Source organism: Bombina bombina, chromosome 12 (assembly GCF_027579735.1).
Source record: "Bombina bombina isolate aBomBom1 chromosome 12, aBomBom1.pri, whole genome shotgun sequence".
NCBI classification, from domain to species: Eukaryota; Metazoa; Chordata; class Amphibia; order Anura; family Bombinatoridae; genus Bombina; species Bombina bombina.
The window spans coordinates 159,024,046-159,040,262 of NC_069510.1; the positions used below are offsets into that span (position 1 = coordinate 159,024,046).

The 16,217-nt window shown below is 38.3% G+C and overlaps 1 protein-coding gene across 1 annotated transcript in view; it reads left to right on the forward strand.

Annotated features, from left to right (window-relative positions):
• Positions 1-482: 482 nt before the first annotated feature.
• The window catches only part of MORN5 (MORN repeat containing 5), a 268,166-nt gene continuing 252,431 nt past the window's right edge, over positions 483-16,217 (forward strand). The window contains exons 1-2 of the mRNA XM_053695494.1: positions 483-502; positions 688-835. Of these exons, the coding sequence (XP_053551469.1) occupies positions 483-502; positions 688-835 (168 nt within the window). The remainder of the gene's footprint in view (positions 503-687; positions 836-16,217) is intronic.

The window sequence follows — 16,217 nt, forward strand, 5'->3', positions numbered from 1 at the left end:
ACAGGTACAGTCTTGTTGTTTAAGTTGTAGGGTAAAGGAGAGTACATTCTCCCTACGGAGACACTTTATGCAGTTATATACAGACAGGTACAGTCTTGTTGTTTAGGTTGCAGGGTAAAGGAGAGTACATTCTCCCTACAGAGACACGTTATGCAGTTATATACAGACATGTACAGTCTTGTTGTTTAGGTTGTAGGGTAAAGGAGAGTACATTATCCCTACGGAGACACGTTATGCAGTTATATACAGACAGGTACAGTCTTGTTGTTTAGGTTGTAGGGTAAAGGAGTGTACATTCTCCCTACAGAGACACGTTATGCAGTTATATACAGACAGGTACAGTCTTATTGTTTAGGTTGTAGGGTAAAGGAGAGTACATTATCCCTACAGAGACACGTTATGCAGTTATATACAGACTGGTACAGTCTTGTTGTTTAGGTTGTAGGGTAAAGGAGAGTACATTCTCCCTACAGAGACACGTTATGCAGTTATATACAGACAGGTATAATCTTGTTTTTTAGGTTGGAGGGTAAAGGAGAGTACATTCTCCCTACGGAGACACGTTATGCAGTTATATACAGACTGGTACAATCTTGTTTTTTAGGTTGGAGGGTAAAGGAGAGTACATTCTCCCTACGGAGACACGTTATGCAGTTATTTACAGACTGGTACAATCTTGTTTTTTAGGTTGGAGGGTAAAGGAGAGTACATTCTCCCGACGGAGACACGTTATGAAGGAGAGATGAAAGATGGGATGTTTCACGGGCATGGGACTCTGCACTTCCCAAATGGAAGTAGATACGAAGCTGAGTGGGACTGCGGTATCGCACTGGAGGTTCGTCCCATTCTCATGTATTTGTATCCAAGGGGTTAAATACTAGCGTTTTTGAAACACTAGGATTTACCAGTACTATAAATAAAGGGGACTATCAGTCATGAAGTATAAAACTTAATTCTGAAAGTACCTTTATTTGCCCACAAGTTTATGCCAATCTGGGCGCCACTGGCTGCCTACGGCAAAGCGCTATTTTTTTAATGAGGTGACATTTCAACCTCTCAGCCATTATCTGTGCTAGCCGATCAACATTATGCTGTACGTCTAAGAGGTTGAAATGTCACCTCATTAAAAAAAAAAAAAAAAAATTTCATTTCATGATTCAGACAGAACTTTTATTTAATTTGCTTCATTTTCTTGGTATCCTATGTTGGAAACAATACCTAGGTAGGCTCAGGAGCCGCAATGCATTGCTGGGAGGTAGCTGCTGATGGGTAGCTGCACATATATGTCTGTTGTCATTGGCTTACCAGTAGTGCATTACTTCTCCTTCAAAAAAGGATACTAAGAGAATGAAGCAATTTAAAAGAAAAAAAACATTTATTTATAATCAGCACAACATACATTTGCATATCTTCATAGTCCATAATAATTCATATACAGAGAAAAAAAAAAGATTGGATAAGTAAAATATTAGAATTCAGATATATATCCAGGAATATCAAAGTATAATTCAGTAAAATTCAGATATATATCCAGGAATATCAGTATAATTCTGTAAAATTCAGATGTATATTCAGGAATATCAAAAGTATAATTCAGTAGAATTCAGTTGTATATCCAGGAATATCAAAGTATAATTCAGTAGAATTCAGATATATATCCAGGAATATAAAAGTATAATTCAGTAAAATTCAGATGTATATCCAGGAATATCAAAGTATAATTCAGTAAAATTCAGATGTATATCCAGGAATATCAAAGTATAATTCAGTAGAATTCAGATATATATCCAGGAATATGAAAGTATAATTCAGTAAAATTCAGATGTATATCCAGGAATATCAAAGTATAATTCCGTAAAATTCAGATATATATCCAGGAATATCAAAGTATAATTCAGTAAAAATCAGTTGTATATCCAGGAATATCAAAGTATAATTCAGTACAATTCAGATGTATATCCAGGAATATCAAAGTATAATTCAGTAAAATTCAGATGTATATCCAGGAATATCAAAGTATAATTCAGTAAAATTCAGATGTATATCCAGGAATATAAAAGTATAATTCAGTAAAATTCAGATGTATATCCAGGAATATCAAAGTATAATTCCGTAAAATTCAGATATATATCCAGGAATATCAAAGTATAATTCAGTAAAATTCAGATGTATATCCAGGAATATCAAAGTACAATTCAGTAAAATTCAGATGTATATCCAGGAATATAAAAGTATAATTCAGTAAAATTCAGATGTATATCCAGGAATATCAAAGTATAATTCAGTAAATTTCAGATGTATATCCAGGAATATCAAAGTATAATTCAGTAAAATTCAGATATATATCCAGGAATATCAAAGTATAATTCAGTAAAATTCAGATGTATATCCAGGAATATCAAAGTATAATTCAGTAAAATTCAGATGTATATCCAGGAATATCAAAGTATAATTCAGTAAAATTCAGATATATATCCAGGAATATCAAAGTATAATTCAGTAAAATTCAGATGTATATCCAGGAATATCAAAGTATAATTCAGTAAAATTCAGATGTATATCCAGGAATATCAAAGTATAATTCAGTAAAATTCAGATGTATATCCAGGAATATCAAAGTATAATTCAGTAAATTTCAGATGTATATCCAGGAATATCAAAGTATAATTCAGTAAAATTCAGATATATATCCAGGAATATCAAAGTATAATTCAGTAAAATTCAGATATATATCCAGGAATATCAAAGTATAATTCAGTAAAATTCAGATATATATCCAGGAATATCAAAGTATAATTCAGTAAAATTCAGATATATATCCAGGAATATCAAAGTATAATTCAGTAAAATTCAGATATATATCCAGGAATATTAACGTATAATTCAGTAAAATTCAGATATATATCCAGGAATATCAAAGTATAATTCAGTAAAATTCAGATATATATCTGGGATTATGTTCAGCCATACTGTACGCACTCTTCAGTATAGAAAGGAACTCGATGGGGCTTTAAGTTGCACTAGATTTTAAACCATATACAGCTATTCTTGCTGCAGTTTTAGTGCGATGTTGCCCGAATTCTTTTCTGCACTGTCATTTTGTTTCACTCCAGGAATGAATATTCATATACTTTAGTGAAGCAAAAAATTTGTGATATTTACCTTCAAATACCCAGGGTAGAAATTTAATTTTTAACTGCTCACTTGTAACATTCATTATAGATGAAGCATTTTCAAAAACCTCTAAGTGGTCAATTATGGAAGTGGCCCCCCCTTTGGAAAATGGGCGTAATGTTTTCTTTAGGAATTTAATTATTGTGGGGGTGTCATACACTTTATTTAGTACATTACTGGATTTCATTGGGAACTTATTGTTTGAGTTAGGGTGCCTTTCATCTGTCCTATCTTTACTGTGCTGAAATCTTACCCATGTTTTTTTATATGGGCTGTCTGAGAAGCTAGCCCCCCTTTCTGACCCGTTATAGTAACTGCCCTCTTCATCTGAGGCGTAATAATCTTCTGGTCCCCCAGAATTAGGTAATTGCCTAGGGGAAAAAGTTACCTCTGGGCCTGAATTAGGGCTATAATTTGGGTATTTTTGTCTATCCTCCCGCCTGGTATCTGGAAACTCATTTCTTACCCAGTCCTTAATTGAGTTAAACCTTTCAGCATTAGCGTTATTAGTTAAAAGTTCCTTATTACTGCTGATTTGTCTCTTTAATTTATTTATTTCCTGTTCATATCCTTTTTCAGCCTCACGATATCTAGCTTTTAAAGTTTTATTTTCATCTTGGCATTTTTCATATTCTTCTTCGAAAGCTTTAAATTCAGCCACTAATTTCTGATTATATTTATTTGTCAGAAACCTTTTTATTAGCTTCTAGAACCTCTACCTTTCCGTGAATAAAGGCTTCTTCAAATTCTCGTAATGAATAATTTTCAACTCTTAACCGTCCTAATTGTCTGTCCTGTCCTGTCATTTGGCTAGACATCTCACAGCTCAAATACATTAGGATCGGCCAAGTTTTGAAAATTAATTCATCATGCCCTCTAAATTCCGTGCATTCATTAAGTTGCAGTAACATTTGGTATAATTCCCCATCTTCAAACCACATATCTCTAACTAAATCTTTGGCTTTAGCTTTACACCCCTTAATATACATGGAGACATCGTCCCCAATATCAAGTCGAGTCATGAGGTGGTTCATGGCTTCTAATTAGAGAGTTTTTGCCTGAACCATTTCATGGACAGAGGATCTTGGGGAGGGTACAATTTCATCATGTACAGAAATGCTAGCATTACTTTTTGCTGAAGACATCGTTATTTTAGTGTTGTACTTAATAAGATAAAACGCTAATACAATTTTGACCAATAAGAGAGAGGAAAAAAAATTATATTTTCAAAAATATCAATATTCATTTTGAAATATGAAAAATTAATATTTTTATGAATTTTGAAATATGAAAAATTAATATTTTTATGAATTTAAATTTTATAAATTTTTCAAAAATTAATTTTTAATATTTCAAAATATTAATATTAATCTTGAACATGAAAATCAATATTTCAATTTAAAAAAAAACAACTATATTTTCAAAATATTAATTTCAAAATATGAAATTTTTTCTCTTTTTTTATAATAATTTCTATTTACTACAAATATATTATATTAATTTGATAAATATTAATAATATCTCATGCAATGCCTCCAAATATTATGTCAGTATATGGCAGGGTTATAACACAATATATTTAATAATTATCCTTTAAAATAAACCCAAAATATGCATATACTAGAAACCATAAAATTAATATAAATTCCTGAATTCTTTATTATTAGTTAATATCTATGAACACATTGAAATATATTTGTAGGAACCAGAATATGAATCAATATTATAAATGTTTAAAAACTATTAAAATATGCTACGCAGAGTTCATAAAAGTTTACCTTATTCACAATAGAATTTCATTCAGTTAACACAATGAGATTCCAAGATCTTTAACTGCTAACATCCAAGCAATACAATTTTAACAGTGCTTAGTTAAACAATAGGACAGTATATATACTCTAATTGAAACACCAGAAGTTATATATATTATTTGTGTCAGCAATCAAGCTCTGAGTTATAACTCTATATTTGCACAGATAAAACAACTTAGCATTAAGGATATATGTTTAACAATACCCAGACTATGAATATAAGCTAAAATACAAGCTGCTCTTTTAAATCTCTCAACTATACTTAAACTGCAGTGACTATGCATATATTTGTGTTAAAGTATTAATATAATTAATAACCTTTATATATATATATATATATATATATATATATATATATATATATATACTTTACCAAATAAACAAATCGATATACAGTTTTTAATTTTTCTCAACAGGAACAATCTCACCTCAGAACACCAAAATTGGAGAATATTTGCATATGGAGAGCAAAAGTAGCTGTTTACTTATAACTGTAGCAGTTATTCCTTCAGGGTTCAGCAAAAACAGTTTACCAGTCAAAGTTAACAAGAATTAGCTAGCAGCCTTCTCTCTCTATGCTCAGGGTTAAATCATCACCCCTGCCCTTTTTTGATTAGTACCCATCATTGGTTAGATTGGAAACGCCCAACGGAAGCTTGTCTCAGATTGGATATCTGGGATATCTTATCGGATTGGCCCTGGGAAGTTTCATTTTTAACAGCCAAAAGGCCTTCTGGCTGTAATTCTCGCATCACAACACCGGGGGGCAGCATGACAACAACACAGCAATACATTTTAATCATTTCTAACATTTAAACATATTTCTTTAAAATGTGTAATAAATGCCATCATTTCCTTACATTAATAAGTTATATGTTAATTTGTACTTGGCTAGGTCACAATATTTCTTTTGATTATGTTAATATGAAATATAATATGTTTTTTACATTATATTATATCAAAGCAAATATACTGCTAATTATTCCAAAATTAATAGCATTTAAAAATCCTGATATATATAGTCATACGAATACAGTATGTTTCACATTCAGTGTGCTTCTTCCTGAATATATAAATTGTGCATGGCCAATTGTTGTCTGCAACACAAATAAATAATTGTTAGAAATGTTAAACATTCATATATCTATTTGCAATGTTTATCAATCTCAGCAAATATCTATCTAATATGAACGCTATCTGTCATTGCTTCTTAGGTCCACAAATATCTATATTCATATGCTTAAAAACACAGAGGCTAATACATTTTATGATTTTTGTCTAAAGTATGTTTTACTGGAATCTAAGTGCAAGTTATTTTAAACAGTGAAATTTGAAATTATAATGCGAGCCATGTGCTTTTGCTGTGTGTTACCTTCCCCCAGCCGTATGTCTGCATTACGTATATTCAAGTGTCAGAGATTCAGTGAGCCATTGTGTTGTTATCATATGTGTCTGTTAGCATTGGTTTCTTTTCAAGTCACAAAGATTTGGGTGAGAGATTTCAGAGGACTTCTGAGCAATATCCTCCCCCACAGTACAGACCATTGACTCTACCAACCACAGGTTTCCTGTAACTTAAGTACTATGCTTATCTTTGTTTGGAAAGATAATTTAGTTGTAAAAGAAATCCAGCTATTTCAGTGATATTGTGTCCATATATATCCCTGCATGGGCTTATCTATCTTAATCTGGTTCTCCTATGTCTTGTTTATCAGGAAGGGGAATCGTTACGCTTGATCCAAGATTTATAACACACACAGTAAACATGGTCATTTTGAAACAATTTGCCTTTCCTTTTGAAATAGCTCAAATGTTATCTTATGTCTGATCTAAGACCAGGAATATATAGCTATATAGATTGACTCTCTCTCTCTGATCACCAAATGTCTTAGGGCCATAAGAAAAGTTCAATCACCATCTGATGGGGACTTTAGCTTCACACCCCAGCAAGAAAGTGTTCCTTTTTAAATGATCTCTCCAAAGACAACCCTGAAAGCAATTTCTTTTTAAGTGACTTTGTGACCCATCCTGTGCCATTTGCAGTTTTTAGAAACTAAATGAATTATTTGATGTACACAGCCACAGATCTATTGAATAATAATAAGTATACCTGTGTATATCATCTAATAATAATTCAAATACCTTGACACAAAGGAAGAAAATCTTTTGAATTGTCATGTAAGAGTACCATCTTTCAGAATAGTGATTATAAGGTCTATTCTGCCTTTTGTTCAGCAAGGACATTATTTGCCCACAATAGACTTACAGGATGCATATCTTCATATTCTGTTTCATTCAGATTATTTTAATTTTCTGAAGTTCTCTTTTTTTTGGACAAGCATTACCAATTTGTTGCTCTTCCTTTCTGGCATAGCGACAGCTCTAGGAATCTTTTCAAAGGTTCTCAATGTTTCCTTATTTGGATGATATCTTGGTACTTGCTCAGTCTTTTCGTTCTGCAGAATCTCATACGATTCAACTTCTGTTGTTTCTTCAAAGACAAGGGTCACCTTTTTTAGGTTTCTAGATAGATTGTGTTAATGTCTTTGTCTCTAACAGACAAGAGACATTTTTTACTGGGTTCAGTTTGTCGGAACCTTCAGTCTCTATTATTTCCTTCAGTAGCTATATGCATGGAAGTTTTAGGTCTCATGACTGCATCATCGGACTCGATTCCCTTTGCTCATTTTCATATGAGACCTTTCCAGTTTTTAATGCTGAATTTATGGTGCAGGGATTATACTAGGATATCACATTTAATATCCTTAAAACTCAATATTCAACTATCTCTGTCTTGGTGGTTAGATCACCATCGTATAGTTCTACGGGTCTCTTTGGTTCATCCAACCTGGACCGTGATCACAACAGATGCAAGTCTTTTAGGTTGGGATGCTGTCTGGGGATCTCTGACAGCACAAGGGGTTTGGAAATCTCAAGAGGCGAGATTACCATTCAATATTTTGGAACTCCGTGCGATTTTCAGAGCTCTTCAGTTTGGGCTTTTATTGAAGAGAGAGACGTTTATTGGTTTTTAGACAGACAATGTCACAACTGTGGCGTATGTCAATCATCAGGGTGGGACTCACAGTCCTTAGGCTATGAAAGAAGTATTTTGGATACTTGCTTGGGCAGAATTCAGCTCCTGTCTAATTTCTGCGGTCCATATCCCAGGTATAGACAATTGGGAAGCGGTTTTTCTCAGTCGTCAAGCTTTACATCCGGAAGAGTGGTCTCTTCACCCAGATGGTGTTTTTCCATTTTGTTCAGATGTGGGGGCTTCCAGAAATAGATCTGATGGCATCTCATCTAAACAAGAGACTTCCCAGGTACCTATCCAGGTCCAGGGATCCTCAGGCAGAAGCAGTGGATACATTGACACTTCCTTGGAGTTATCATCCTGCCTATATTTCTCTTGTAAGGTGTATCCAGTCCACGGGTTCATCCATTACTTGTGGGATATTCTCCTTCCTAACAGGAAGTTGCAAGAGGACACCCACAGCAGAGCTGTCTATATAGCTCCTCCCCTAACTGCCACTCCCAGTCATTCTCTTGCAACTCTCGACAAGAAAGGAAGTATCAAGAGATATGTGGTGACTTAGTATAGTTTTACCTTCAATCAAGAGTTTGTTATTTTTAAACGGTACCAGCGTTGTACTGTTTTTCTCTCAGGCAGAAATTAGAAGAAGAATTCTGCCTGGAGATTTGATGATCTTAGCGGTTTGTAACTAAGGTCCATTGCTGTTCTCACATATAACTGATGAATATGGGAAAACTTCAGTTGGGGGAACGGCCTGCAGATTACCTACTTTGAGGTATGTTCAGTATATTTATTTCTAGAGAGAGGAATAAGTTCTAGAAAATGCTGACAGAGCCTTGTGTATTTGAGGTAAGCCTGATGCAGAGATTTAATAGCAACTGGGATCATGCTTACATAACAGGGTAATACTCATGTTAATATTCATATTGCTTAGTGACAAAACGTTTACATGATTTCATAAATAGGACGTTTTTTCTCTGAGGGAGATAAGTCTTTATTTGGGGCCTAGTTTCCACATGGCTAGACAGATACTCCCAGGAGTATTTTCTTAAGGCCCCTCTGACATCCAGTACATGGTGGGAGGGGAGTATTTTAGCACTCTAACTGTGCAGTTTTAATACAGACTGAGACATCCAGCTTCCCTAGAGGAGTCCTCTGGCATCTGAGAACCATTTCAAAGGGGTTATTTCTGCACAAAATCGTATTTAAGGGCAGGTAGGAGCCTCAGCAGAGCTGTGGCATGGTGCTCAATTGATTTTTAACGTTTTTTAACGTTTTTCAATCCGGTTTGGGGCCTAAGGGGTTAATCATCCATTTGCAAGTGGGTGCAATGCTGCTTTAGTCCCTTATTCACACTGTAAAAATTTCAAAGATTTTACTTTATTTTTTCACTGATTTGCAGTTTAAGTGCTAGTTTTTTTCTCTTAAAGGCACAGTAACGTTTTTGTTTAATTGCTGTTTCACCTTTATTAAAGTGTTTTCCAAGCTTGCTTGTCTCATTACTAGTCTGTTAAACATGTCTGACATAGAGGAAACTCCTTGTTCAATATGTTTGGAAGCCATTGTGGAATCCCCTCTTAGAATGTGTACCAAATGTACTGAAATTTCTATAAACTATAAAGACCATATTATGGCGCTTAAAGATTTATCTCCAGGGGATTCTCTGACTAAAAAGAGGGAGATTATGCCATCTAACTCTCCCCATGTGTCAGAACCTATAACTCCCGCTCAAGTGACGCCAAGTACATCTAGCGCGTCTAATTCTTTTACCTTACAGGACATGGCAGCATTTATGAATGCTACCCTCACAGAGGTATTCTCCAAACTGCCAGGGCTACAAGGAAAGCGAGACAGCTCTGGGGCTAGAATTAATACAGAGCTTTCTGACGCTTTATTGCCTGTGTCCGATATACCCTCACAATGCTCAGAAGCCGAGGCAGGTGAGCTTCTATCTGTGGGTGACATTTCAGACTCAGGGAAGGCGTTACTTCAGTCTGATTCTGAGATGACAGCGTTTAAATTTAAGCTTGAACACCTACGCTTATTGCTTAGGGAGGTTTTAGCGACTCTGGATGACTGTGACCCCATTGTGGTTCCAGAGAAATTGTGTAAAATGGACAAATACTTTGCAGTACCTGTTTACACCAATGTTTTTCCAGTCCCTAAGAGGTTTTCGGAAATTATTACTAAGGAATGGGATAGACCAGGTGTGCCGTTCTCTCCCCCTCCTGATTTTAAAAAGATGTTTCCCATAGATGCCACCATACGGGACTCGTGGCAGACGGTTCCTAAGGTGGAGGGAGCAGTCTCCACCCTAGCTAAGCATACAACTATCCCCGTCGAGGACAGTTGTGCTTTCCTAGATCCTATGGATAAAAAATTGGAGGGTCTCCTTAAGAAAATTTTTATACATCAATGTTTTATTCTCCAGCCTCTTGCATGCATTGCCCCAGTTACTGCTGCAGCGGCTTTTTGGTTTGCGTCTCTTGAGGAGGCTTTACAGGTGGAGACCCCGTTAGACGATATTCTAGACAGGATTAAAGCTCTTAAGTTAGCTAACTCCTTTATTTCTGACGCCATTTTTCATTTAGCCAAGCTAACGGCTAAGAATTCAGGTTTTGCCATTTTGGCGCATAGGGTGCTATGGCTTAAGTCCTGGTCAGCAGACGTTACTTCAAAGTCTAAGCTTCTTAACATCCCCTTCAAGGGACAGACCCTATTCGGGCCCGGTCTGAAGGAGATCATTTCTGATATTACTGGAGGAAAAGGTCACGCCCTTCCTCAGGATAGGTCCAATAAGTTAAGGACCAAACAGAATAATTTTCGTTCCTTTCGAAACTTCAAGAGTGGCGCAGCTTCAGTTTCCTCTAATGCAAAACAAGAGGGAAATTTCGCCCAGTCCAAACCAGTCTGGAGACCTAACCAGGCTTGGAATAAGGGGAAGCAGGCCAAGAAACCTGCGACTGCCTCTAAGACAGCATGAAGGAGTAGCCCCCGATCCGGGACCGGATCTAGTGGGGGGCAGACTCTCTCTCTTCGCCCAGGCTTGGGCAAGAGACGTCCAGGATCCCTGGGTATTAGAGATTGTTTCCCAGGGATATCTTCTGGACTTCAAAGCTTCATCTCCAAAGGGGAGATTTCATCTCTCTCAATTATCTGTAAACCAGATAAAGAGAGAGGCATTCTTACGTTGTGTTCAAGACCTGCTGGTTATGGGAGTGATCCACCCAGTTCCAAGGGAGGAACAGGGGCAGGGCTTCTATTCAAATCTGTTGATAGTTCCCAAAAAAGAGGGAACTTTCAGACCAATCTTGGATCTCAAGATCCTAAACAAATTTCTCAGGGTCCCATCCTTCAAGATGGAGACTATCCGAACCATCTTCCCTATGATCCAGGAGGGTCAATATATGACTACCGTGGACTTAAAGGATGCTTATCTCCACATTCCGATTCACAGAGATCATCATCAGTTCCTCAGGTTCACCTTCTTAGACAGGCATTACCAGTTTGTGGCTCTTCCCTTCGGGTTAGCCACGGCACCAAGAATCTTTACGAAGGTTCTAGGGTCCCTACTGGCGGTTCTAAGGCCACGGGGCATAGAGGTGGCTCCTTACCTAGACGACATTCTGATACAGGCGTCGAATTTTCAAATCGCCAAGTCCCATACGGACATTGTTCTGGCTTTTCTGAAGTCTCACGGGTGGAAGGTGAATGAAGAAAAGAGTTCTCTCTCCCCTCTCACAAGAGTTTCCTTCCTAGGAACACTGATAGATTCAGTAGAAATGAAAATTTTTCTGACAGAGGTCAGGTTATCAAAGCTTCTAACTTCCTGCCGTGCTCTTCATTCCACTTCTCGGCCGTCAGTGGCTCAGTGTATGGAAGTAATCGGCCTAATGGTAGCGGCAATGGACATAGTTCCGTTTGCCTGCCTACATCTCAGACCACTGCAACTTTGCATGCTCAATCAGTGAAATGGGGATTACACAGATTTGTCCCCTCTGCTAAATCTGGATCAAGAGACCAGGGATTCTCTTCTCTGGTGGTTTTCTCGGGTCCATCTGTCCAGGGGAATGAGTTTCCGCAGGCCAGAGTGGACTATAGTCACGACAGATGCCAGCCTTCTGGGCTGGGGCGCAGTCTGGAACTCCCTGAAGGCTCAGGGTTCGTGGACTCAGGAGGAAGTCCTCCTTCCGATAAACATTCTGGAACTGAGAGCGATATTCAATGCTCTTCAGGCTTGGCCTCAACTAGCTGCGGTCAGGTTCATCAGATTTCAGTCGGACAATATCACGACTGTAGCCTATATCAACCATCAGGGGGGGACAAGAAGCCCCCTGGCAATGTTGGAGGTTTCAAAGATAATTCTATGGGCAGAGGTTCACTCTTGCCATCTCTCAGCTATCCATATCCCAGGAGTAGAGAACTGGGAGGCGGATTTTCTAAGTCGGCAGACTTTTCATCCGGGGGAGTGGGAGCTCCATCCGGAGGTATTTGCCCAGCTGATTCAACTATGGGGAAAACCAGAAGTGGATCTGATGGCGTCTCGTCAGAACGCCAAGCTTCCCTGTTACGGGTCCAGGTCAAGGGATCCCCAGGCAGCGCTGATAGATGCTCTAGCAGTGCCCTGGTCCTTCAGCCTAGCTTATGTGTTCCCACCATTTCCTCTCCTCCCTCGTCTGATTGCCAAGATCAAGCAGGAGAGAGCTTCAGTGATTTTGATAGCACCTGCGTGGCCACGCAGGTCTTGGTATACAGATCTGGTGGACATGTCATCTATTCCACCATGGACTCTGCCGCTGAGGCAGGACCTTCTACTCCAAGATCCATTCAAACATCCAAATCTAATTTCTCTGCGGCTAACTGCTTGGAGAGTGAACGCTTGATTTTATCGAAACGTGGTTTCTCCGAGTCTGTCATTGATACCTTAATTCAGGCTCGAAAGCCTGTCACCAGGAAAATCTATCATAAGATATGGTGTAAATATCTTCATTGGTGTGAATCTAAGGGTTACTCATGGAGTAAAGTCAGGATTCCTAGGATATTATCCTTTCTCCAAGAAGGATTGGAGAAGGGATTGTCAGCTAGTTCCTTAAAGGGACAGATTTCTGCTCTGTCTATTCTTCTGCACAAGCGTCTGGCAGATGTTCCAGACGTTCAGGCGTTTTGTCAGGCTTTAGTTAGAATCAAGCCTGTGTTTAAACCTGTTGCTCCGCCATGGAGTTTAAATTTAGTTCTTAAAGTTCTTCAAGGGGTTCCGTTTGAACCTCTGCATTCCATAGATATCTAGCTTTTATCTTGAAAGTTCTGTTTTTGGTAGCTATCTCTTCGGCTCGAAGAGTTTCAGAGTTGTCTGCCTTACAGTGTGATTCCCCTTATCTGATATTCCATACAGATAAGGTAGTGTTGCGTACCAAACCTGGATTTCTTCCTAAGGTGGTATCTAATAAGAATATCAATCAGGAGATTGTAGTTCCGTCACTGTGTCCTAATCCTTCTTCAAAGAAGGAACGTCTATTACACAATCTTGACGTGGTTCGTGCGTTAAAGTTTTATTTACAAGCTACTAAGGATTTTCGTCAAACATCTGCATTGTTTGTTGTCTACTCTGGACAGAGGAGAGGCCAAAAGGCTTCGGCATTTTCTCTTTCTTTTTGGCTGAGAAGTATAATCCGTTTAGCTTATGAGACTGCTGGCCAGCAGCCTCCTGAAAGAATTACAGCTCATTCCACTAGAGCGGTAGCTTCCACATGGGCTTTTAAAAATGAGGCCTCTGTTGAACATATTTGTAAGGCGGCGACTTGGTCTTCGCTTCATACTTTTTCTAAATTCTACAAATTTGATACTTTTGCTTCCTCGGAGGCTATTTTTGGGAGAAAGGTCTTGCAGGCAGTGGTGCCTTCCGTTTAAGTTCTTGCCTTGTCCCTCCCTTCATCCGTGTCCTAAAGCTTTGGTATTGGTATCCCACAAGTAATGGATGAACCCGTGGACTGGATACACCTTACAAGAGAAAACAAAATGTATGCTTACCTGATAAATTTCTTTCTCTTGTGGTGTATCCAGTCCACGGCCCGCCCTGTCACTTTAAGGCAGGTGTTTTTTATTTTTAAACTACAGTCAACACTGCAACCTATAGCTTCTCCTTTTTCTTGCTTGTCTTCGGTCGAATGACTGGGGGTGGGTGGCAGTTAGGGGAGGAGCTATATAGACAGCTCTGCTGTGGGTATCCTCTTGCAACTTCCTGTTGAGAAGGAGAATATCCCACAAGTAATGGATGAACCCGTGGACTGGATACACCACAAGAGAAAGAAATTTATCAGGTAAGCATCAATTTTGTTTTTTCCGTCTCTAGTTCTTTTTCCAAGAGTAATTTTCAAAATCATCATGGAGCAATCATTTGTGCTGCTGGTGGCTCCAGCATGGCCGCACAGGTTTTGGTATGTGGATCTTGTTTAGATGTCCAGTTGCCAACCTTGGTCACTTCTATTAAGGCCAGACCTTATATCTCAAGGTTAGTTTTTCCATCAGGATCTCAAATCATTAAATTTGATGGTATGGAAATTGAAAGCTTAGTGCTTAGTCATAGAGGTTTCTCTGACTCAGTGATTAATACTATGTTGCAGGCTCGTAAATCTGTGTCTAGAAAGATTTCTTATCGAGTTTGGAAGACTTACATCTCATGTTGCTCTACTCATAAATTCTCTTGGCATTCTTTTAGAATTCCTAGAATTTTACAGTTTCTTCAGGATGGTTTAGATAAGGGTTTGTCTGCAAGTTCTTTGAAAAGACAAATCTTTGCTCTTTTTGTTCTGTTCCACAGAAAAATTGCTAAAGTTCCTGATATTCATTGTTTTGTACAGGCTTTGGTTCGTATCAAGCCTGTCATTAAATCAATCTCTCCTCCTTGGAGTCTTAATTTGGTTTTGAAGGCTTTACAGGCTCCTCCGTTTGAGCCTATGGGCGGTAGTTATCAAGCCGTCAACCTCAAATACGCTGGAATTCCGCAGCGTATTTGTGGCGAGGCTGATTCGCCTTAGTTATCAAAGGCTAGATCCCGGCAAAAGTAGAATTTTGTGACGTAAACTTCGATCCGCCGGACTCAGTCCGACACAGATCGATTCTTACGTCACTACAGATGTTCCGCACACAAGTGCGGCACAATCTGACTACTTTTGCTAGTTATCAAAAAACTAGCAGGTACGCTCGGCACTTTTCCGGCCCAGCGTAGCTGGTTTTCAAACCACCACCCTGGAGGCGGCGGATCCCATAGGAATCAATGGGAGTCTGACCATAGCGAAAGTACAAGTTCGCTGCTGCCAGACATCCCATTGATTCCTATGGGAGATGTCTGCACCTAACACCCTAACATGTACCCCGAGTCTAAACACCACTAATCTGTCCCCCCTACACCGCCGCAACTAAATAAAGTTATTACCCCCTAAACCGCCGCTCCCGGAGCCCACCGACACTATAATAAATATGTTAACCCCTAAACCGCCGCTCCCGGAGCCCACCGCAAGCTACTCTATACATATTAACCCCTAAACCGCCACTCCCGGAGCCCACCACCACCTACATTATACCTAGTAACCCCTATCCTGCCCCCCCTATACCGCCGCCCTCTATAATAAATTTATTAACCCCTATCCTGCCGATCCCGCACCTCGCCGCAACTAAATAAATAGTTTAACCCCTAAACCGCCGCTCCCGGACCCCCGCAACCTATATTAAATTTATTAACCCCTATCCTGCCCCCCCTACACCGTCGCCACCTATAATAAATTTATTAACCCCTATCCTGCCCCCCCTACACCATCGCCACCTATAATACATTTATTAACCCCTATCCTGCCCCCCCTACACCGTCGCCACCTATAATAAATTTATTAACCCCTATCCTGCCCCCCACTACACCGCCGCCACTGTAATAAAATTATTAACCCCTAAACCTAAGTCTAACACTAACCCTAACACCCCCCTAACTTAAATATTAATTAAATAAATCTAAATAATATTTCTATTATGAACTAAATTAATCCTATTTAAAACTAAATACTTACCTTTAAAATAAACCCTAATATAGCTACAATATAAATAATAATTATATTGTAGCTATCTTAGGATTTATTTTTATTTTACAGGTACCTTTCAATTTATTTTAACTAGGTACAATAGCTATTAAATAGTTATTAACTATT